The sequence below is a fragment of the Leopardus geoffroyi genome, chromosome B3, assembly GCF_018350155.1.
Source record: "Leopardus geoffroyi isolate Oge1 chromosome B3, O.geoffroyi_Oge1_pat1.0, whole genome shotgun sequence".
Lineage (NCBI taxonomy): Eukaryota > Metazoa > Chordata > Mammalia > Carnivora > Felidae > Leopardus > Leopardus geoffroyi.
Window position 1 is genome coordinate 147969015 of NC_059337.1, and position 23477 is coordinate 147992491.

The window sequence follows — 23477 nt, forward strand, 5'->3', positions numbered from 1 at the left end:
TCATATATCCAGGGAGGATCCCTGGGGAAACTGCTGTGTGGAGAGGAAGCCCAAGATGCTGAAAGGAAATCTGCCTGTAACCTCCATGTGTACCTGCTCCTGGGAACACAAATCAGAATTGTGCATAGTGTGCGGCCTCTGCCAGTGCTGATCCCCTCCTGCAGGGAGATTTGTGTCTGGGCTCCCAGTGGGTTCCCCTCTCTGTGTTCTCGAACAGTAATATGTGGCCATGTCCTCGACCCTCATGTTCATCTGCAGATACAGCGTGTTCTTGGCGTTGTGTCTGGAGATGGTGAATCGGCTCTTCACAGAGTCTGCGTAGTATGTGCTACCTCCATAAGTAATATATGCAACCCACTGCAGCCCCTTCCCTAGAGCCTGGCAGACCCAGATCATTCCATAGCTACCGAAGGTGAATCCAGAGGCTACACAGGTGAGTCTCAGGGACCCCCAAGGCTTCACCAGGCCTCCCCCAGACTCCACCAGCTGCATGTCACACTGGACACCTGCAGACACAAGACATCTTGGTCAGGAAACTGTCACACATCCACTGTTTCTCACTCATATCCACTCACATACTCAGTGTCTCTAGTTCACTTTGAATTACCTTTTAAAAGAGCAACCAGGAACACCCAGCCAAGCACAGACTCCATGGTGAGGTGTCTGTGTCTGTCCTGATCACAGAATGGGAACACCTGGGACTCCTGGGGCTGGGGCTCCTCTCCCAGCTGCAAGGTCGGGCTGGGCTGGTATTATCAGCACAGAGAGGGCCCTATTTGCATGTGCTCTGACATATATATCAAAGTCCAGACTTAGATTTGATTCTTTAAAAGTGAACGACAGGGTTAGGGAGGCACTTCTACATTAGTTTATGTGGATGGTGGTGTGACAATATGAAAAAGTCTTTTTTTTTTCAGTTATGGAGTTTTACCTTTATTAATGGCGTTTGGCATAATCTTTAAGAAATTTTTACCTCAACATCAAGATACCCATTATTTTCTTTTTTAAAATATTTCATTTATTTATTTATTTATTTGTTTGTTTATTTATTTTTATTTTTTAAAATTTACATCCAAATTAGTGTATAGAGCAACAGTGATTTCAGGAGTAGATTCCTTAGTGCCGCTTATCAGTTTAGCCCATTCCACCTCCCACAACCCCTCCAGTAACCTTCTGTTTGTTCTCCATATTTATGTGTCTCTTATGCTCTGTCCCCTCCATGTTTTTATATTATTTTTGTTTCCCTTCCCTTATGTTCATCTGTTTTGTCTCTTAAAGTCCTCATATGAGTGAAGTCATATGAGTTTGTCTTTCTCTGACTAATTTCACTTAGCATCATACCCTCCCATTCCATCCTCGTAGTTGCAAATGGCAATATTTCACTCTTTTTGATTGCCATTGTGTATATATACCACATCTTCTTTATCCATTCATCCATCGGTGGACATTTGGCTCTTTCCATACTTTCACTATGGTTGATAGTGATGCTATAAACATGGGCGTGCATGTGTCCCTTTGAAACAGAACACATGTGTCCCATGGATAAATGCCTAGTAGTGCCATTTCTACATCGTAGGGTAGTTCTATTTTTAGTTTTTTGAGGAATCTCCATACAGTTTTGAGAGTGGCTGCACCAGCTTGCATTGTCCCCAAGAATGCAAAAGAGATCCTTTCTCTGCATCCTTGCCAACATCTGTTGTTGCCTGATTTGTTAATGTTAGCCATTCTGACAGGTGTCAGGTGATATCTCATTAGGGTTTTGTTTGCATTTCTGTGATGATGAGTGATGTAGAGCATTTTTTCCTGTGTCAGTTGGCAATCTGGATGTCTTTTTTGGAGAAGTGTCTATTCATGTCTTTTGCCCGTTTCTTCACTGGATTATTTGTATTTTGGGTGTTGAATTTGATAAATTCATAGATTTTGGTTACTAACCCTTTATCTGAGATGTCATTTGCAAATATCTTCTCCCATTCTGTCAGTTACCTTTTAGTTTTGCTGATTGTTGCCTTCACTATGCAGAAGATTTTTATTTTGATGAGGTCCCAGTAGTTCATTTTTGCTTTTGTTTCCCTTGCCCCCAGGAACGTGTTGAGTAGGAAGCTGGTGCGGCCAAGATCAAAGATGTTTTTGCCTGCTTTCTGCTCGAGGATTTTGATGGCTTCCTGACTTACATTGAGGTCTTTCACCCATTTTGTTTATTTTTGTGAATGGTGTAAGAAAGTGGTCCAGGTTCATCTTCTGCATGTCGCTGTCCAGTTTTCCCAGCACCACTTGCTGAAGACACTGTCTTTATTCCTTTGGATCGTCTTTCCTGCTTTGTCAAAGTTTCGTTGGCCATACGTTTGTGGGTCCATTTCTGGGTTTTGTATTCTGTTCCATTGATATGAGTGTCTGTTCTTGTTTTTGTTTTTAATTTTTTTGACATTTATTTATTATTTTCAGAGACAGAGACAGAGCATGAGTGGGGGAGGTTCTGAGAGAGAGGGAGACACAGAATTCCAAGCAGGCTCCAGGCTCTGAGATGTCAGCACACAGCCTGATGTGGGACTCTAACTCATGAACTGCCAGATCGTGACCTGAGTCAAAGTCGGACACATAACTGACTGATCCACTCAGACGCCCCTGAGTGTCTGTTATTGTGCCAGTACCATACTGTCTTGATGATTACAACTTTTAGTATAACTTGAAGTCTGGTATTGTGATGCCTCCTGTTTTGGTTTTGTTTTCAAGATCGCTTTGGCTATTCGGGGTCTTCTCTGTTCCATACAAATTTTAGGATTATATGTCTAGCTCTGTGAGGAATGCTGGTGTCACTTTGATTGGGATTGCATTGAATATGTCGATTGCTTTGGGTACTATCGGCATTTTAACAATATTTGTTCTTCCTATCCAGGAGCATGGAATCTTTTCCATATTTTGTCTTCTTCAATTTCTTTCATAAGCTTTCTATAGTTTTCAATGTATAGAGTTTTCATCTCTTGGCTAGATTTATTCCTAGTGTTTTACGGTTTTTGGTGCTACTATAAATGGGATTGATTCCTTGATTTCTCTTTCTGTCGCTTCATTGTTGGTGTATAGGAATGCAACCGATTTCTCTGTGTTGATTTTATATCCTGCCACTTAGCTGAATTCATGAATCAATTCTAGCAGTTTTCTGGTGGAGTCTTTTGGGCTTTCCATATAGAGTATCATGTCACCTGTGAAGAGTGAAAGTTTGACCCCTTCCTGGCAGATTTGGATGCCTTTTATCTTTGGGTTGTCTGATTGCAGAGGCTAAGACTTTCAATACTATTTTGAATAACAATGGCGAGGGTGGACATCCCTGTCTTGTTCCTGACCTTAGGGGGAAAGCTCTCAGTTTTTCCCATTGAGGATGATATTAGCATTGGGTCGTTCATATATGGCTTTTATGATCTTGAGGTATGTTCGAGGTATCCCTACTTTCTTGATGGTTTTTATCAAGAAAGGATGTTGTATTTTGTCAAGTGAATTTTCTGCATCTATTGACAGGATCATATGGTTCCTGTCCTTTCTTTTATCAATGTGATGAATTATATTAGTTGTTTTGCAGATATTGAGCCAGCCCTGCATCCCAGGTATAAATCCCACTAGGTCGTGGTGAATAATTTTTTTAATGTATTATTTTTTCTGGTTGGATAATATCTTGTTGAGGATTTTTTGTATCCATGTTCATCGTGAAATTGGTCTGTAGTTCTCCTTTTTAGTGTGCTCTCTGTCTGCTTTTGGAATCAAGGTAATTCTGGATTCATAGAAAGAGTTTGGTTGGGGCGCCTGGGTGGTGCAGTCGGTTAAGCGTCCGACTTCAGCCAGGTCACGATCTCGCGGTCCGTGAGTTCGAGCCCCGCGTCAGGCTCTGGGCTGATGGCTCAGAGCCTGGAGTCTGTTTCCGATTCTGTGTCTCCCTCTGTCTCTGCCCCTCCCCTGTTCATGCTCTGTCTCTCTCTGTCCAAAAATAAATAAATAAACGTTGAAAAAAAAAAAAGAAAGAGTTTGGAAGTTTACTTTCCATTTCTATTTTTTGGAACAGTTTCAAGAAAATAGGTGTTAACTCTTCCTTAAATGTTTGGTAGAATTCCCATGGAAAGCCATCTGGTCCTAGACTGTTGTCTTTTGGACGATTTTTGATTACTAATTCGATTTCCTTGCTGGTTATGGGTCTGTTCAAATTTTCTATTTCTTCCTGTTTCAGTTTTGGTAGTGTATATGTTTCTAGGAATTTGTCCATTTCTTCCAGAATGCCAATTGTATTGGCATATAATTGCTCATAATATTCTCTTTTTCTTGTTTTTATTTCTGTTGTGTTGGTTGTGATGTCCCCTTTGTCATTCTTGATTTTATTTATTTCAGTCCTTTCCTTTCTCTTTTTGATCAAACGGAATAGTGGGTTATCAGATTTGTTCATTCTTTCAAAGAACCAGCTTTTCGTTTCATTGATCTGTTCTACTGTGTTTTTTTTTGTTTGTTTGTTTCAATAGCATTAATTTCTGCTCTAATTTTTATTATTTCCTGTCTTCTTCTGGCTTTGGGTTTTATTTGCTGTTCTTTTTCCAGCTCCTTAAGGCGTAAGGTTAGGTTGTGTGTCTGAGAACTTTCTTCCTTCTTAAGGAAGGGTTGCATTGCTATATACTTTCCTCTTATGACCGCCTTTGCTGCATCCTAGAGGTTTGCGTTGTGGTGTTATTTTCATTGACTTCCATATACTTTTTAATTTCCTCTTTAACTGCTTGGTTAGTCCATTCATTCTTTAGTAGGATGTTCTTCAGTCTATAATTATTTGTTACCTTTCCAAAATTTTTCTTGTGGTTAATTTTGAGTTTCATAGCATTGTGGTCTAAAAATATACATGGTATGATGTCGATCTTTTTGACTTACTTAGGGATGATTTGTGTCCCGCTATATGGTCTTCTCTGGAGAATATTCCATGTGCACTGGAGAAGAATGCATATTCTTTTGCTTTAGGATGAAATGTTCTGAATATATCTGTTAAGTCTATCTGGTCCACTGTGTCATTCAAAGCCATTGTTTTCTTGTTGATTTTTTCATTAGATGATCTGTCCATTGCTGTGAGAGGGGTGTTGAAGTCTCCTACTGTAATGGCATTCTTAGCGATGAGTTTCTTTATATTTGTGATTAATTGATTTATATATTTGGGTGCTCTCACATTTGGCACATGAATATTTACAATTGTTAGGACTTCTTGGTGAATAGACCCTTTGATTATGAATGATATAATGCCCTTCTGCATCTCTTGATCCAGTCTTTATTTTAAAGTCTAGATTGTCTGATATAAGTATGGCTACTCCAGCTTTCATTTTTTTACCATTAGCATGATAGATGGTTCTCCATCCCCTTATTTTCAATCTGGAGGTGTCTTTAGGCCTAAAGTGAGTTTCTTGTGAAAAGCATATAGGTGGATCTTGTTTACTTCTCCATTCTGTTACTCTATGTATTTTGATTGGGGCATTGAGTCCATTGATGTTTACAGTGAGTACTGAAAGATACGAATTTATTGTCATTATGATGCTTGTAGAGTTGGAGTTTCTGGTGGTATTCTTTGATCTTTCTAATCTTGGTTGCTTTTGGTATGTATTTATTTATATAGATATATTTTCATCTTTTCTCGCCTCAGAGAGTCTCCCTTAAAATTTCTTTCAGGGCTGGTTTAGTGGTCACAAACTCATTTAATTTTTGTTTGTATGGAAATTTTTTTATCTCTCCTTCTATTTTGAATGACAGCCTTGCTGGATACAGAATTCTTGGCTGCATATTTTTCTGATTTAGCACACTGAATATATCCCGCCACTCCTTTCTGGCCCGCCAAGTTTCTGTGGATAGGTCTGCTGCAAACTTGATCAGTTTTCCCTTGTAATTTAGGGACTTTATTTCCCTGTTGGTTTTATGATTCTCTCCTTTCCGGGGTACTTTGTCAATGTGACTGTGATGTGCCTTGTTGATGGTTGGTTTTTGTTCAAACTAATGGGGGCCCCCTGTGCTTCCTGGATTTAGATGTCTGTGTCTTTGCTCCAGTTAGGAAAGTTTTACGCTATGATTTTCTCACATAACCCTTCTACCCCTATTTTTCTTTTACACTTCTGGGACCCCTATGATTCTCATGTTGTTCCTTTTTAATGAGTCACCGATTTCTCGAATTCTTAAATCGTGCTCTTTTGCTTAATCTCACTCTTTTTTTCTGCTTCATTATTCTCCATAAGTTTGTGCTGTGTATCGATGATTCTCTGTTCTGCCTCATCCATCCGTGCCACAGCTGCATCCATCCGTGATTGCAGCTCAGTTGTAGCATTTTTAATTTCATTCTGGCTATTTTTTTACTTCTTGTATCTGTGCAAAAAGGGATTCTAATCTATTTTTGACTGCAGCTAGTATTCTTCTTATTGTGATTCTAAATTCTGGTTCAGACATCTTACTTGTACCTGTGTTGGTTAAATCCCTGGCTGTCGTTTCTTCGTGCTCTTTTTTGGGGGGTGAATTCCTTCGTTTTGTCATTTTGAAGGGAGAAAAGGAATTAATGAGTTCACAAAATTGAAATAAAAAGATAAAATTACAAAAAAATTAAAATTTAAACACAAACACACACACACAAATCAAATGGATGATGCTAGATCCTAGGTGTGTTTGGTCTGGGTGTTGAAAGTGGTTTGACAGGTTAGAGAAAAGAAAGGGGGGGGAGGAAAAAAGGAAATAATCTGATAATTTGAAAAAATGAATACACTGAAGTAGACTAAATTGAAATGATGGTAGTAAAATATAGTTTGAAAAAATATACACAAAATTAAATAATATAGTATAAAAGAGTAAAGAAAAATATTTTAATAAAAATTAAAAATAAATGTGATTTTTTTCTTTTTCTGTATTCAAGAAAAAAGAAAGGAAATGCAAAACAGAAAAAAAGATAAAAGAAAAAAGAAAGGAAATCGTTTGAAAATTCAAATAGTGAATACACTGTAGTAGACTAAAAGAAAATGATGGAAGTAAAATAGCATTTGAAGAAATTTACATTAAAGCAAACAATATAGTAAAAAAATTAAATAAAAATATTTTTAATATAAATTGAACGTAAAATGAAGTTTTTCTCTTTCTGCATTCAGGAAAAACAACAGAAACAAAGAAGAGAAAAAAGAAAAAGAAAAAAATAAAAAAGAAACTGTTTGGAAATTTGAAAAGGGGAATATACTGAAGTAGACTAAAATAAAATGCTGGAAGTAAAATAGAATTTGAAAAAAAATGACACAAATGCAAAAAATCTAGTAATAAAAATTAAAGAAAAATATTTTTAATAAAAATTAAAAATAAAAATGATTTTTTTCTCTTTCTGCATTCAAGAAAAAGAAAAGAAGTGTAAAAGAGAAAAAGAAAAAGAGGAAGAAAATTGAGTAGATGAACCTGCTAACAGATTGAAGTAGGACTTAAATTACTTTGTTATCCGCTAGATGTCAGTCTATGTAGCTCTTTATAGTCCATAAACTAATCTGGCAATGAGACTTGTGTTCCTGAAGACCCAAGTTGGCCCAGTTGGGCGGGGCTCAGTGTGATGGCTCTGCTCACCACTAGGAGGCTTCTAGCCTCCTGGGGTGGATTGTTGTGGTGCTTATAGGTGCATATGCGCATGCACGGGAGAGGTGAAAATGGCGCCACGCAGCTACCCAGTCTGTTTTCCCGGATCACCAATCACGCACCTGTCCTCAGTCTTCATCTCTCATCCACTCCCCACTCCTTCACTCTCTGTGACCAGACCCCAGGCCACACCTCTCTCCCAAGTTTTGTCTCAGATGTGGCTTTTTTCCCTGGCCCCTTACGTCCAAAGGACTGCGGCTTTGACTTGTTCTGTCCCTCTGTGGGTGGGTCTCACCGAGCAATGGCCAAATGAGCAATAGCCAAATGTCGGCTGCACCCAGGAACACTTGCTGGACCCTGTTTTGCCGCTGTCCTGAGACTGTGGCCAGGTGCCAGCCCACCCCTGAAAAAACACACGAGAGAGTGTAGCAGCAGCATTCCAGGGATTATAGAACATCACAACACACATCTGACACCAGGCTTCACCCTAAACGACCTTGTTCCAGCACCAGTAAATGCCGTTTTCTGGGGTCTTCTGGGACCATGTGGCTTCAACAGTCTCCACCAAATGTCCTTCTGGCAGTGTAGCCGCCTCTCCCCATGTGGACTGAGAACATCTCGGACCCTACTCTGTTCCTGGGATTCTGCCTTCCCACCAGAGCACCTCCAGGTATCAAGCTACAGAGTTGCAGCCTTTGTGCTCCCTTGTTCATAGTCTTAATGGAATTTACACACTCTCCTTTCTCCTTTCTCCCTTTTTAGATTAGTTCTGACACTGTTTCCAATTTTCCACTTTCTCTTCAGCTGCTTTTGGGGAGGGGTGCTTTTCCTGTATTCTCCCCCACTCCCCAGTCTCCGTCCTCTCTCCACCCTCAAAAGCACCTCCCTTTCCACAGCTTCTCGCTCCCCAAGGTCACGTCTCTGCACCATGTACCTGTTGAATTCTGTGGTTCAGGTTGTGCAGATTGTTGTGTTAATCCTCAATCAGTTTTCTAGGTGTGTAGGATGGTTTAGTGTTGGTCTGGCTGTATTTCATGGATGCGAGACACACCTAAATCTTCCATGTTGTTCTGCCATCTTGTCTCCTCCCCCATTGACTGCCTAATTTATAATTGAGCATTTGAGGATATCATTCCACTCCATTCTTGTCTGCAGGTTTCTGTGGACACTTCTGCCATAATCTTTTTATCTTCCCATATTTGTTAGCAAACTCTTCAGTCTTCATTCTTATAGTTGTTTTTTTTTTTAATCTGTGTATTTTGGAAATTTTACTATGTTATATCTCAGAGTTGGCCTGCTTTTTTTTTTAATTTTAATGGGAGTTTTCTGTAACTCATAGATATGGACGTCTGTTTCCTTCACCATTTAGTGGAAATTTTCCACAATTATGCACTCAGATAAAACTTCTCCCCTTTTTTCTCCCTCTCTTCTTCTTCTGGGACTCCTTTGAAAAGATTTTTATTACACTTTATGGAGTTTCTGAATTCCCTAAGTATACAATTGTGATACAATATTTATTTTTCCTCTTCTTTCCTGCTTAATTTCTCACATAATGTTATCTTTCATGTCACTTACTCATTCATTTGCTTCTTTCTGCCTTGAGTTCATTATATCCAATCAGTTTCACATCTCGATTAAAACATTTTAAAAATTTCTGCCTGACTGTGTTTTAGGTCTTTTCCATCTGCAGTCAGGGTATCCTCATGTCTTCTAGGCTTTCCTCAAGCACAGCTAGTATCCTTATGATAGTTTTTAAAAGTTCTGTTTCCTTATGATCAGTTTTAAATTCTGTTTGAGGCATACTATTTATATGTGTTTTAATTATATCCCTGGCAATGTCTTTTTATCGTTTTTCTTATGGAATGAATTCCTTCATCATGGTGTATGTCTATGTCTCCACTTTCTTAAGTGTTTTAGGAAAATCCTGTCATGTTTTCTGCTTCTAGAGCAGTGTCTTTATTGAGAAATGTTTACATACTGTTGAGGATCTGACATTCTGGAAGCATTTCTTTCATGTGCTGTGTGCACTGTGCTGTCATGGATTGGATGCTCTGTCCCCAGGTCAGTCCTCTGCAGAGTTTTCCTTGCCTCCAGTGAAGAGTTTTTCAACTTTGTCCATAGCGTTGTGAGTTTTAAGTAGGTGATTTTGGTCTCCTTATTAAAAGAGGCTAATTCCTATTTCCCCTATACGTGAAGCTATGCCTCACTATATGGTCAGTAGACTTGGTGCCTGTAGGGGTATATGGTGGTCTTTGGAGGGAGGCGTGCAATTGTGGTCTGGGTTCCAGGCACTCTTTCCCTAGTAAGGAAGCACCTGAGGAAGGCAAGGTGGGTATACCTAGGTGTCAGTGGCTCTGTTTCTACGGGGGTGGGAGGTGGGGGGTGCTGTGCTGCTCACTAAATTCTGGCCATGCGATTGGTGGGAGGAAATATTGGCATCAGCTCCCCCTCTAGTCCCTGGAATTGGAGTTCCCTGCCTCCCCTGTTCAAGAAGCCCTCACACAGAGAGGACAATCTGTACTCATGAGTCTCATGCTTCCTTCAGAACCCTGCCTTCACCCTATCTGTGTCCAAGCCATTGGCCCACCTGGCAACTCAGGGCTTTTATGTTTTATCTCAGGACCTCCAGCTGGGTTTTAATACAACAAATCGTATGAACTTAATGTGACACGGACACCACTGATCCTCTGGGAGAGGGTCGCACTGTGCTGTGCCTGGAGCTGGTTATTCCAGAAGGGCAGTTGCATGAACACTAGAGGCTTGGAGTTCATGGTGAGGAAGAACAAGAAGGCAGTGTTCAGTTAGCTGCTCTCAGCAAAGGCTCCTATGCTAATGACCAGGGCAGTGCAATGGTGCCTGTCAGCTCTCCTGCCCCACGAGAGGCAATGACCTGTCTCCCAAATGCACCCCAAGAAAGTAACTGTCTCACCCAATGTGATCCAGGGGATCCTCAAGCCTCAGCACTCCCTATGGGCCTCGGGGCTCCTTCTCCACAGGAGCACTGTTATTCCCAACAGGCTCCTGCCCAATGATGGCATCCACTTTTAAATATTCAGTTGTTGAGCTCCATGTTTACAGGAGGTTGGCTTGTCATGATTGACTTTATGGGTTATCTTGACTGTGCCATGGGTGCCCAGATTCACCCATGTGAATGTTTCTGTGGATGTCTGTGATGTGTTCCAGAAGAGATTGGGATTTCCATCCATGGTTTCTGTCTGCCCGGGCACCACCCATTTCATTATAGTTCTGAGTAGAATCTGATGCAGAGGGAGGAGGAATTCCCTTATTTTTACTTCCCATGTGCTTGCTTGAACTGGAACATTGGTCTCCTCTGGCCCTTTTTCTGAGAGTTACATCATCAGCTCTCCACGTTCTGAGACTAGACAGTAGTTCAGAATCAGACAAGAATTACATCACTGGTTTTCCTGGGTCTTCAGCTTGTGACAGTAGACCATGGGACTTCTCAACATATTTAGTCATGGAAACCAATGTGCTTTGGGTTCTGTTCCTCAGGAGAATTTTGACTAATACATGGAGATGGTTTGTCTCTCATTTAGAGGAATTAAATAAGGCTGTAGCTCATTTAAACTCCTGAGTAGCAAAGTGCTATGAAAGATGTGTCACGTTGTTTGTGACCAGGGCTGGGTGAGGATAATGAGGAGCTATGGGATCCTGTGGTCCTGGCTGCACAGGGAGTGCATCTGGGAATCCTGTAATGGTTCAGCTGTTGTGCCTCTGGAAATCTGTAATTCACTCATATTGAGGGACTGGAGTAGAGCAAATGCAAACAACTGTGTCTTTGTGGATGTTAGACTAGTTTCCCTGTGACAACACAGTTGCTAATTCAGATAATTAATAGTTAAACAGAGAATCATATATCCAGGGAGGCTCCCTGGGGAACTGCTGTGTGGAGAGGAAGCCCCAGACCCTGACAGAAAACCTGCCTGTAACCTCCATGTGTATCTGCTCCTGGGAACACAAACCAGAATTGTGTATAGTGTGCACCCCCTGGTGGTACTGATCCCCTCCTGCAGAGAGGGTTTTGTCTGGGCTCCCAGTAAGGTCCCCTCTCCATGTCTCTTGCATAGTAATACGTGGCCGTGTCCTCAGCCCTCAGATTGTTCATCTGCAGTACAGCATGTTCTTGGCGTTGTCTCTGGAGATGGTGAATAGGCCCTTCACGAAGTCTGCGTAGCTTGTGCTACCTCCACTATTACTAATATATGTGACCCACTGCAGCCCCTTTCCTGGAGCCTGGCGGACCCAGTTCATGTCATAGCCACTGAAGGTGAATCCAGAGGCTACACAGGTGAGTCTGGGGGACCCCCCAGGTTTCACCAGGTCTCCCCCAGACTCCACCACCAGCACGTCACAGTGGACACCTGCAGACACAAGACATCTTGGTCAGGAAACTGTCACACATCCACTGGTTCTCACTCATATCCACTCACATACTCAGTGTCTCCCGTTCACCATGAATTACCTTTTAAAAGAGCAACCAGGAACACCCAGCCCAGCCCAAACTCCATGGTGAGGTTTCTGTGTTCTGTCCTGATGACAGAATGGGAACACCAGTTACCTCCGGGTCTGGGGCTCCTCTCCCAGCTGCAGGGTCTGGGATGGGCTGGTTTTATCAGCACAGAGAGGGCCCTATTTGCATGTCCTCTGACATATATATCAAGCTCCAGACTTAGATTTGATTCTTTAAAAGTGAACGACAGGGTTAAGGACGCACTTCTACATTAGTTTGTGTGGATGGTGCTGTGACAATATGAATAATTGTAATCGGTGAGCACAGTTATATTTGCAAGCGTGTGCATTTTTCCAGGTCTTTCATCAACAAAGGTAATTTTCACTCTACAAGTTTTTTACATATTTTTGAATTTTATTCCAAAATACCTTATTCTGTATCATTTTCACTTGTATAAGTTTGTGGTTTGTTTTGTATATATTTACATGCGGGTGCGTACAATCACAGGTGCTTTTTTGTTGTTGGTGTTCATTTTGTATCCTGCAATTTCCCTCATTGTTAAATGTAGTTCTAATAATTTTTGTGGTATCTCTAGGGTTTTTTTTTATGTTTAAGATCATGTCATCTGCAAACAGATAATTTTTCTTCCTTCCTACTGATTTAAATGTCTTTTATTATTTTTATTCCCTATTTTTTTCTGGTTACATCTTCCATTTGTAGGAGAAGAAAGCTTTTCCCTTCTTTTATTCTGGGATTTACCTGGTGTAAGGATTCAATTGACATAAGACATATCTACAGGAGAGAATAAATTTCATTTTGTAAGTGCATGGCCTTCCTAATGATATGACATCGAGAGGTAGGACAAAGCAGGTGGCACTTGTGACTTTCAGACAACAAAACATTGGGTTTGGCAAGAGTTAAGTTTGGGGTATTATGTTAGTCACTAAGTAACTAGGTTTGTTTGCACAGCCTTCTTGTCCCTGTGTCCTTATACTGGTGCTAACGGTGGTTTTTCCCTTCTGGTACATGTAAGGGAGCTTTATATCCTCCTGTCAAGGGACACTGGAGAATCTGAGTGTACTTGTACTATTTCTCAAGTGACTTTCATCCAAATAAGCAATGTAACAAGATGACATAGTTTGAGGTGGCATATGTATTCTTCCCATTATCATGTGGAATACTTATGTTAGGGGTGACCATCATTGCCTGGATCCTGATTTGACAGGAAAGCCTTCAGTATTTTACCGGTCAATATGCTGTCAGGTGTGGGCTTTTCATAGTGGCCATGATCATGTGGAGGTAATTTCCTTCAATTCCTTTTTAATTGGTTTATTTTTAAATGATGAACATGTGTTGAATTTTGTCTAATGTTGTTTTGAATCAAAAAAGGATAGCTTTGATTGAATTGTTCCCTCTGTTAATGGAGGACATCACATTTATGCAGTTCTGTATGTTGAAGGATCCTTGCATCCCTGGAGTGAATCACACTGGATTATATTGTATGATCCTCTCAATGTTCTGTTGAATTCAGTATGCCCACATTTTGTGAAGGAATTTTGCATGTATGTTCATTTGAGATAGTTACCTGTAGTTTCCCTTCTGGTGTCTTTCTTTGGCTTTGGTGTGAGAGCAATACTGTCCTCACAAAATGCATTTGGGAGTGTTGTTTGGGAGTGTTGTTTTTTATCAGTGTTTTGTAATAGTTTGAGAAATATTGGCATTAATTCCTCTTTAAATACTTAGTAGAAGTTTTAATAAAGCCATGGACTCCTATGCAGATTATTTAGAGGGTGAGGTTTTAGATAGAGAAATCTTATTAATTTTTCTTTTGTTCATTTTGTATTGTTCATGAAACAGTTTTGGTGGACTACATTATGGCATAAAACGTGTAATTTGCTCTTGGTGATCTAATTGTTGGCCTATAAATATCTAAGTTTTTCTTTAATGATATTTTTAATATCTTTAGTTCAGTTATGTCTCCTCTTTCAATTCTGATTGCATTTGTTTGAGTCTTCCCTATTTCCCCAGGCTACCTATTTGTTTCAAATTTTACTTACTTTTCCAAATACAAATTTTTATGTAATTGATTTGTTTTCTGTATTTGTGATAGTCTCTATTTTCTGTCTGAGTTATCATTTTATGTTATTTTTATGTTTATCTTTTTATGTCAATAACAATGCCAATGAGTTTTTTTAAGGAATATGAAAAATATAGTAATTCATATGAAGACACACAACACATGGAAGCAACAAAACAATCATGATGTCGAGAGAACCTGGAGACATCACACTTCTCTCTTTCTAAATATATTGCAGAGGTACATTCACTACAACGGTGTGCTGCTGGCATCAAATGAGACATTTAGACCAGTGGAACACATTATGGAGCCCAGAAGTAGAATTGTGCAGATACAGTCAGCAAATCCTCCACGAGATTTCCAACAATGTGCAGTGGGGAAATGATAGTGTCTCTTAAACATGGTGTTGACTAGGGGCACCTCTGTGGCTCAGGAAGTTAAGCATCCAACTTCCACTCAGGTCATGATCTCATGGTTTGTGGGGTCGAGCCTCACATCAGGCTCCTGCTGACAGCTCAGGGCCTGGATTCTGTTTCTGCCTCTATCTCTGTGCCTCCCTACTCATGATCTGTCTCTCTCCCTCAAAAACAAAGTAAAAATTAAAAAAAATAGTATTGATATATACATGCAAAATAATATTTGGCTATAATCTTGTTTCATACATATACGTCGACACAAAAAAATCTCAAAATGGATGAAGGATTAAGAAGAACACTTGAACCTAAATGCCTTCAAAGAAACACAAAAGATAAATGTCATGACATTCACTTGAGAATGATTGATTCGATATAAAAGCAAAATCACAGAGAACAAAGCATACAAGGGGGACTACATCATACTAGAAAAGGGGCAAGTAAATATTTGCAGAGCTAGAAGGCAGTCTATGGGAGGGTAGTCATTACAATAAAAAATATTAAAAAGGAGTTAATATCCAAAATGCAGGAGGGATGATAAAGGTGTTGTCATTTCCCTGCCATCAGACCACACCTCAAGCTTCCCCCTTTCCCTAATGGAGACCCATCTCCATTCAAAGTGCTCCTCAAAGGATGAGTCTTAAAGATGTGCCCACTAGTGTCTGGCTACATATGCACACAAGGATGGATTGTGTCTAGTGCTTAACTTGTGCTCAAGGGGCCTGGGAAAGGGACTGGCACCTCCCATAAGTAGCCAGATGCCTTGTCTTGCTGCAGAGGGAGGACCTGACCCTGTGATAGACTCTGTTACCACAGGATGTTCTTGCTTTACCTCCTCACCATGTAACACCCCAATCTTGTGAGTAAAGAAAGAACAGAATTTAATTCAGATGGCAATCAAAGCTACAAATACAATGTAGGAGCCATAAAGTCTTTGGCATATTCCCCCCTCCCCAACTTTGTCCCTAACCAAGCTTCCATTCATGCCTCAATTCCTGGTGATGAAGATGCATTACTGGAATGAACATCTGCTCAACTTTCTTGACAATTCATTGCACCCTGACTTAAACTTTCTCTTTGTGTGTATGCTTGGGGAAGCCAATGAACTTGGGCTCAATATTTCTCCAAGTTCTTGAAGCTAACTTACATTCTGTACCTGTACCCAAGGCTGCACTCTTGTTCAGTATGTCAATTTCTGTCATTCCATTACCAAAGAGGCAGGGAGCCCTTGCAGACGCCCCCACCCTCCTAAAGCACCAGCCGGACAGGGCCATACACCCTCCTGTCTTCTTAATGCCCACGGTTGCAAACAGATACTGCCAACGAGGACTATGTCACAGTGCTTCAAAACTCCCCACAAAGTGTCTTGTCAGTTTTTCGCATCCCTCTCACCAGTACAAAAATGCAGTTGCATAAACTTCTAAGGAAACCTGGCTATTGCTTCCTAAAGACCTCTAACTTCACTGCCCTTGCTCTGTCTATATGAGCCGCTCACCCCTACCTGATGCTGCCACAGATTCCTTTTCATGGCTCTCAGAGTCATTAACCTACTTTAAAGCGTTAATATTAGCTCTGTGCACACCCCGAACTCTCAGCTGTCTGAATATCAATAACATGTTTCACCTCTCATTCCATGGAAATGCAGTGGCTGCAGGTATCCTGCGACAACCTGTGCCTCTCGGATGTGTCCTATAACTTTCTTCTCATGAAAATTAGACCTTGGTCCATCAGGCACCACTGCATGCTTGCACCCCCACGGCTGCTGTCTGGATATATTAGGATCCCCATTCACCTCTGTGTTCCTCTCTGACAAGTTTGTAATTCCCAGGCCCACCACCTACCTACCAGCAGGCCACTGACCAACCCCTCCATCATCTTGTGTCATGTTAACACTTTAAATTGGGCTATCCCACTCCCCTCCCTAAAAGGGAGACCCGGTACACCTGGGTGGCTCGGTCTGTGGGCCTCCTACTTCAGGTCAGGTCATGATTTCACGGTTTGTGTGTTTGAGCCCTGCATTGGGCTCTGTGCTGTCAGCTCAGAGCCTGGAGCCTGCTTCAGATTCTGTGTACCCTTCTCTCTCTGCTCCTCCCCCATTCACACTTTGTCTTTCGCTCAAAAATAAATAAAACTTAAAAAAATTTAAAAGGGGAGACCCTACTTCATTCCACACAATTGCCCTCAGCTACAGGAATGATTTCTGGGACATCTGGTGATCAACCCTGAGTTCTATTAAAAAATTTTTTTCTTTAACATTTATTTCTTATTGAGAGACAGAGAGACACAGAGCATGAGCAGGGAAGGGGTAGAGAGAGGGGGAGACATAGAATCTGAAGTAGGCTCCAGGCTCTGAGCTGTCAGTACAGAGCCCAATGCGGGGCTTGAACTCACAAACTGTGAGATCATGACCTGAGCTGAAGTCCATAGCTTAACCAACTGAGCCACCCAGGTGCTCCGGCCTGACTTCTATTTTGTGATGGCTTCTGTATGTGGGGAAACATAGGAACCACTCAGGCCAGTGTCCGTACTAGAAGTACTCCAGGTGTCCTCTCTGCCTGCTGTAAAATCAGTCTAAGCCACCGGGCTCCCAGGTTTTCCCAAGCTTGCACATCTACAAAGGAGTGTATTATTCACAGCCATTCCAGACATACCCTGTAGTCTTCAGAGCTGTTGGCACCCTCTGGAAATCCCACAGGTCCTAACTGCCATGAGTACCAGAGGACATTTTTCTAGCAGACATGTAATTGCTGCCCTATTACACACAACTGATCTTTCTGCTAAAATTGCTAACAGTCACTCTCCAGCCCAGACTGTGAGGAGACTGACACTATCTGTCCAGCGACTTATAGAGCTCACAAGGCTGTCAAATACACAGCCAAGAACAGAGACCCTTGTCCTTTTGCCCCACTTTAGAAGCCTACCTTTATTTCTGACTTGAACTATTGTTTAGCATGTAAGTTCCTCACTATGTGAAAAAGACAGGAGGACAGATAATGATTAGATGGAGTGTACATCGGGGTTGAGTGGGCCTCCTGAGGCCCCTTTCTTCTGACCTTTGTTCTTGCACTAACCCCATCAGATGGGATAATTAAGAAAGAGAGACAGCGGGTTCTTCCTAGGCATCCACTAAACCTCTGACTAAATTATTTCCCAGAGCACTACTTGTAAACCTCTCCAAGTTCTGTATAATATCCACAGGCCCCAGGGAGTCCCACCAAGCCCTCCCTGCCCACTGGGGCTCTCCAGATGGATTTGACAAATTAGCTTCCTCTTTGGTTAATGTCTGTATGTTTGGTGGATGGACTGATGCTGTCTGACTGGACATGTCAATGCCACAACTGTGGTAAAGAATGTAATGGCTGAAATGGTTCCTGGGTTTGCCATTCCATTATGGATTTAGCCAGACGAAGGAACTCACTTCAGCACATACACAAACTACGTACTTGCCAAGGCTTGGGGGTGATAATTAGAATTTCATACCCCACATCATCCTCAATAATCACAGAAGAGGACGATGAGGATATGTGGATTAGGGGAACAGATATGGAACATGAAAAACTAGACACAAAATTCCTTCAGGAACAATCCGCCTGGAAACTGGCCTGGAACATCCAGAATCGTTTTCCTTGCACCTTAATGAGATTTGGAATGCTCCAAATATCAGGCAGGGACTGACCCCCTTTGCAGTAGTATTTTAGAAAGGAATCCTTAACCCTTTCTTTACTGATTGAGTGAACTTTATGATAACTTATATGACCAAGTTGATGCCATGCATAGACATGTCCAAGAACTAACTGGTACACTTGGGTCATATCACCCACAGACAATAAGAACATGGCCTCTGCCACTGACAAGCATTACCACCCCTTCTATGGAATATGGGAGGTGCGTCAAGTCTTCAGAGAGCACCCAGTGCCACCTCGCTGGGAAGGACCTTATGACGAACTGCTAACCGACTACACTGCCATCAGAATTAGGGAAAGATGACTCTGGATTCACGCAAGCTGCACAAAATAGTTCCAGATAGCCACTGTCAAGAATGTCGATGGCCATACCCATGACAACCATAGGTATGGATTCCCAGAGCCAATTCCCAGGCTCCAGAAGCACATGGCATCACATAGTAGGTCACGGATCAAGAAACTGCATTTCCACCTAGTTTCATTTTCTGGCTCTCTCCTGTCAGGAAAAAAAAAAAAACTTTTAAAAATGGAACCTGCCCTTTCCCCACTATTAAAAGACTGACTACAGGTCCTGCTCTCCCTCTGAACTTCTACGACTGTCTTCAGACTCCATCTGCCCCATTCACCTGTGTGGTTATCTCAGCAGGTCAGACACAGACCCCTACCAGTTTTCCAAGTCCCGTCTACAGTAAATAATCAGTCTGATTGTCAATTTTTTTGACATCAGGATAGCAAGTAACCCCCTGAAGTAGTGTTATTTCCTGCCAATGGAAGCAGGTGAATGCACCATGTGGTTGGACAAATGGAACAGTGCAGTATCCACAACCAGAATGACAATGTCACTCTGCCTTTCCTTCCACTGCGTTGATTGGGACCACAACTTTTATGGAAGCTTCAGGATGGTCCCTTTCTCAGGTGAAGTATTTGGAGAGAATATTCCCCTTTGTATGAAGACAGTCATGGTGCTAGGTTCTCTCTCTCAGTGACATAGCAAGGCAACCTGGTGCCGATGGTCACTAGGTGATCCAGTGTAACCCCCATGGCACAAACATTTTCCACATAACAAAATGTTTCATTGGAACTCAGACCACCTGTGCATCAACTGGCATAGCTCAGCCACTCCCAGGTAAGGCTGCCTAAATGCACAAATCATATGAAAGTAGACCGAAAATCTGGAGTGGCTCAGTAAGGTGACAAAACCCACCTTATAGCTGCCGAAGGACTGCAGGCCTCCCATGACTCACAAACTTTCAGGAATGCATGATAATTGACCAGTGAGAATGTACCTCAAGTGCCCAGACCAGGGGAAACTCATGACAGGCTCCACATGAGCTGGTTAGGCTAACATCTTGGCACTTTTTGGGCTGTTAGGAAGTCTCAAGGCAGCAAGATAGAGATTTACAGGTTGAGAGCAGACTGGCTGGGACTCCTTGGTCATCGATGCTGAATGGGACATACTGGCTAGCTCAGACATGACAAAGTCTCCCCTATGGCACTTTAGATACCCTCAATTACCTAGAAAGTCTTGGAAATGTGAGCCATCTTATGGACAGCTGGTCATTTACATTTCAGTAGTCAACTGTAAAGCGCCACCTGTTAGGAGGAGGTTTTTTTTCAATATGTGAAATTTATTGTCAAATTGGTTTCCATACAACACCCAGTGCTCATCCCAAAAGGTGCCCTTCTCAATACCCATCACCCACCCTCCCCTCGCTCTCACCCCCCATCAACACTCAGTTTGTTCTCAGTTTTTAAGAGTCTCTTATGCTTTGGCTCTCTCCCACTCTAACCTCTTTTTTTTTTCCTTCCCCTCCCCCATGGGTTTCTGTTAAGTTTCTCAGGATCCACATAAGAGTGAAAACATATGGTATCTGTCTTTCTCTGTATGGCTTATTTCACTTAGCATCACACTCTCCAGTTCCATCCACGTTGCTACAAAGGGCCATATTTCGTACTTTCTCATTGCCATGTAGTACTCCATTGTGTATATAAACCACAATTTCTTTATCCATTCATCAGTTGATGGACATTTAGGCTCTTTCCATCATTTGGCTATTGTTGAGAGTGCTGCTATGAACTTTGGGGTACAAGTGCCTCTATGCATCAGTACTCCTGTATCCCTTGGGTAAATTCCTAGCAGTACTATTGCTGGGTCATAGGGTAGGTCTATTTTTAATTTTCTGAGGAACCTTCACACTGCTTTCCAGAGTGGCTGCACCAATTTGCATTCCCACCAACAGTGCAAGAGGGTTCCTGTTTCTCCACATCCTCTCCAACATCTCTAGTCTCCTGATTTGTTCATTTTGGCCACTCTGACTGGCGTGAGGTGATATCTGAGTGTGGTTTTGATTTGTATTTCCCTGATAAGTAGCGACGTTGAGCATCTTTTCATGTGCCTGTTGGCCATCCGGATGTCTTCTTTAGAGAAGTGTCTATTCATGTTTTCTGCCCATTTCTTCACTGGGTTATTTGTTTTTCGGGTGTGGAGTTTGGTGAGCTCTTTATAGATTTTGGATACTAGCCCTTTGTCCGATATGTCATTTGCAAATATCTTTTCCCATTCCGTTGGTTGCCTTTTAGTTTTGTTGGTTGTTTCCCTTGCTGTGCAGAAGCTTTTTATCTTCATGAGGTCCCAATAGTTCATTTTTGCTTGTAATTCCCTTGCCTTTGGGGATGTGTCGAGTAAGAGATTGGTACGGCTGAGGTCAGAGAGGTCTTTTCCTGCTTTCTCCTCTAGGGTTTTGATGGTTTCCTGTCTCACATTTAGGTCCTTTATCCATTTTGAGTTTATTTTTGTGAATGGTGTGAGAAAGTGGTCTAGTTTCAACCTTCTGCATGTTGCTGTCCAGTTCTCCCAGCACCATTTGTTAAAGAGACTGTCTTTTTTCCACTGGATGTTCTTTCCTGCTTTGTCAAAGATGAGTTGGCCATATGTTTGTGGGTCTAGTTCTGGGGTTTGTATTCTATTCCATTGGTCTATGTGTCTGTTTTTGTGCCAATACCATGCTGTCTTGATGATGACAGCTTTGTAGTAGAGGCTAAAGTCTGGGATTGTGATGCCTCCTGCTTTGGTCTTCTTCTTCAAAATTCCTTTGGCTATTCGGGGCCTTTTGTGGTTCCATATGAATTTTAGGATTGCTTGTTCTAGCTTCGATAAGAATGCTGGTGCAATTTTGATTGGGATTGCATTGAATGTGTAGATAGCTTTGGGTAGTATTGACATTTTGGTAATATTTTATTCTTCCAATCCATGAGCAGGGAATGTCTTTCCATTTCTTTATATCTTCTTTAATTACCTTCATAAGCTTTCTATAGTTTTCAGCATATAGATCTTTTAATCCTTTGGTTAGATTTATTCCTAGGTGTTTTATGCTTCTTGGTGCAATTGTGAATGGGATCAGTTTATTTGTCTTTCTGTTGCTTCATCGTTAGTGTATAAGGATGCAACTGATTTCTGTACATTGATTTTGTATCCTGCAACCTTGTTCAATTCGTATATCAGTTCTAGCAGACTTTTGATGGAATCTATTGGATTTTCCATGTATAATATCATGTCATCTGCAAAAAGCGAAAGCTTGACTTCATCTTTGCCAATTTTGATGCCTTTGATTTCCTTTTGTTGTCTGATTGCTGATGCTAGAACTTCCAACACTATGTTAAACAACAGCAGTGAGAGGTGGAAATCCCTGTCGTGTTCCTGATCTCAGGGAAAAAGCTCTCAGTTTTTCCCCATTGAGGATGATGTTAGCTGTGGGCTTTTCATAAATGGCTTTCATGATATTTAAGTATGTTCCTTCTATCCTGACTTTCTCAAGAGTTTTTATTAAGAAGGAGTGCTGGATTTTGTCAAAGGTCTTTTCTGCATTGATTGACAGGATCATATGGTTCTTATCTTTTCTTTTATTAATGTGATGTATCACGTTGATTGATTTGTGAATGTTGACCCAGCCCCGCATCCCAGGAATGAATCCCACTTGATCATGGTGAATAATTCTTTTTATATGCTGTTGAATTTGATTTGCTAGTATCTTATTGAGAATTTTTGCATCCATATTCAACAGGGATATTGGCCTGTAGTTTTCTTTTTTTTACTGGGTCTCTATCTGGTTTAGTAATCAAAGTAATACTGGCTTCATAGAATGAGTCTGGTAGTTCTCCTTCCCTTTCTATTTCTTGGAATAGCTTGAGAAGGATAGGTATTATCTCTGCTGTGAACGTCTGGTAGAACTCCCCTGGGAAGCCCTCTGGTCCTGGACTCTTATTGTTGGGAGATTTTTGATAACCGATTCAATTTCTTCGCTAGTTATGGGCCTGTTCAATCTTTCTATTTCCTCCTGATTGAGTTTTGGAAGAGTGTGGATGTCTAGGAATTTGTCCATTTCTTCCAGGTTGTCCAATTTGTTGGCATATAATTTTTCATACTATTCCCTGATAATTGTTTGTATCTCTGAGGGATTGGTTGTCATAATTCCATTTTCATTCATGATTTTATCTACTTGGGTCATCTCCCTTTTCTTTTTGAGAAGCCTGGCTAGAGGTTTGTCAATTTTGTTTATTTTTTTCAAAAAAAAAAAAAAAAAAAAAAAACAACTCTTGGTTTCGTTGATCTGCTCTACAGTGTTTTTAGATTCTATATTGTTTATTTCTGCTCTGATCTTTATTATTTCTCTTCTTCTGCTGGGTTTAGGCTGCCTTTGCTGTTCTGCTTCTATTTCCTTTTGGTGTGCTGTTAGATTTTGTATTTGGGATTTTTCTTGTTTCTTGAGATAGGCCTGGACTGCAATGTATTTTCCTCTCAGAACTGCCTTCGCTGCATCCCAAAGCGTTTGGATTGTTGTATTTTCATTTTTGTTTGTTTCCATATATTTTTTAATTTCTTCTCTAACTGCCTGGTTGACCCACTCATTTCTTAGTAGGGTGTTCTTTAACCTCCATGCTTTTGGAGTTTTTCCAGTCTTTTTCCTGTGGTTGATTTCAAGCTTCATAGCATTGTGGTCTGAAAGTATGCATGGTATTATTTCAATTCTTGTATACTTATGAAGGGCTGTTTTGTGACCCAGTATGTGATCTATCTTGGAGAATGTTCCAAGTGCACTCAAGAAGAAAGTATATTCTGTTGCTTTGGGTTGCAGAGTTCTAAATATATCTGTCAAGTCCATCTGATTCAGTGTATCATTCAGGGCCCTTGTTTCTTAATTGACCGTGTGTCTAGATGATCTATCCATTTCTGTAAGTGGAGT

General features: G+C 41.2%; 2 gene segments (V, D, J or C); both read right to left on the reverse strand.

Annotated features, from left to right (window-relative positions):
* Positions 1-724, reverse strand: LOC123583766. The segment is given in 2 exon segments: positions 1-506; positions 608-724. Coding segments are annotated over 2 exon segments (552 nt in total).
* A 10958-nt stretch (positions 725-11682) lies between these two features.
* On the reverse strand, positions 11683-12190 carry LOC123584409. The segment is given in 2 exon segments: positions 11683-11975; positions 12077-12190. Coding segments are annotated over 2 exon segments (306 nt in total).
* Positions 12191-23477: the final 11287 nt, after the last annotated feature.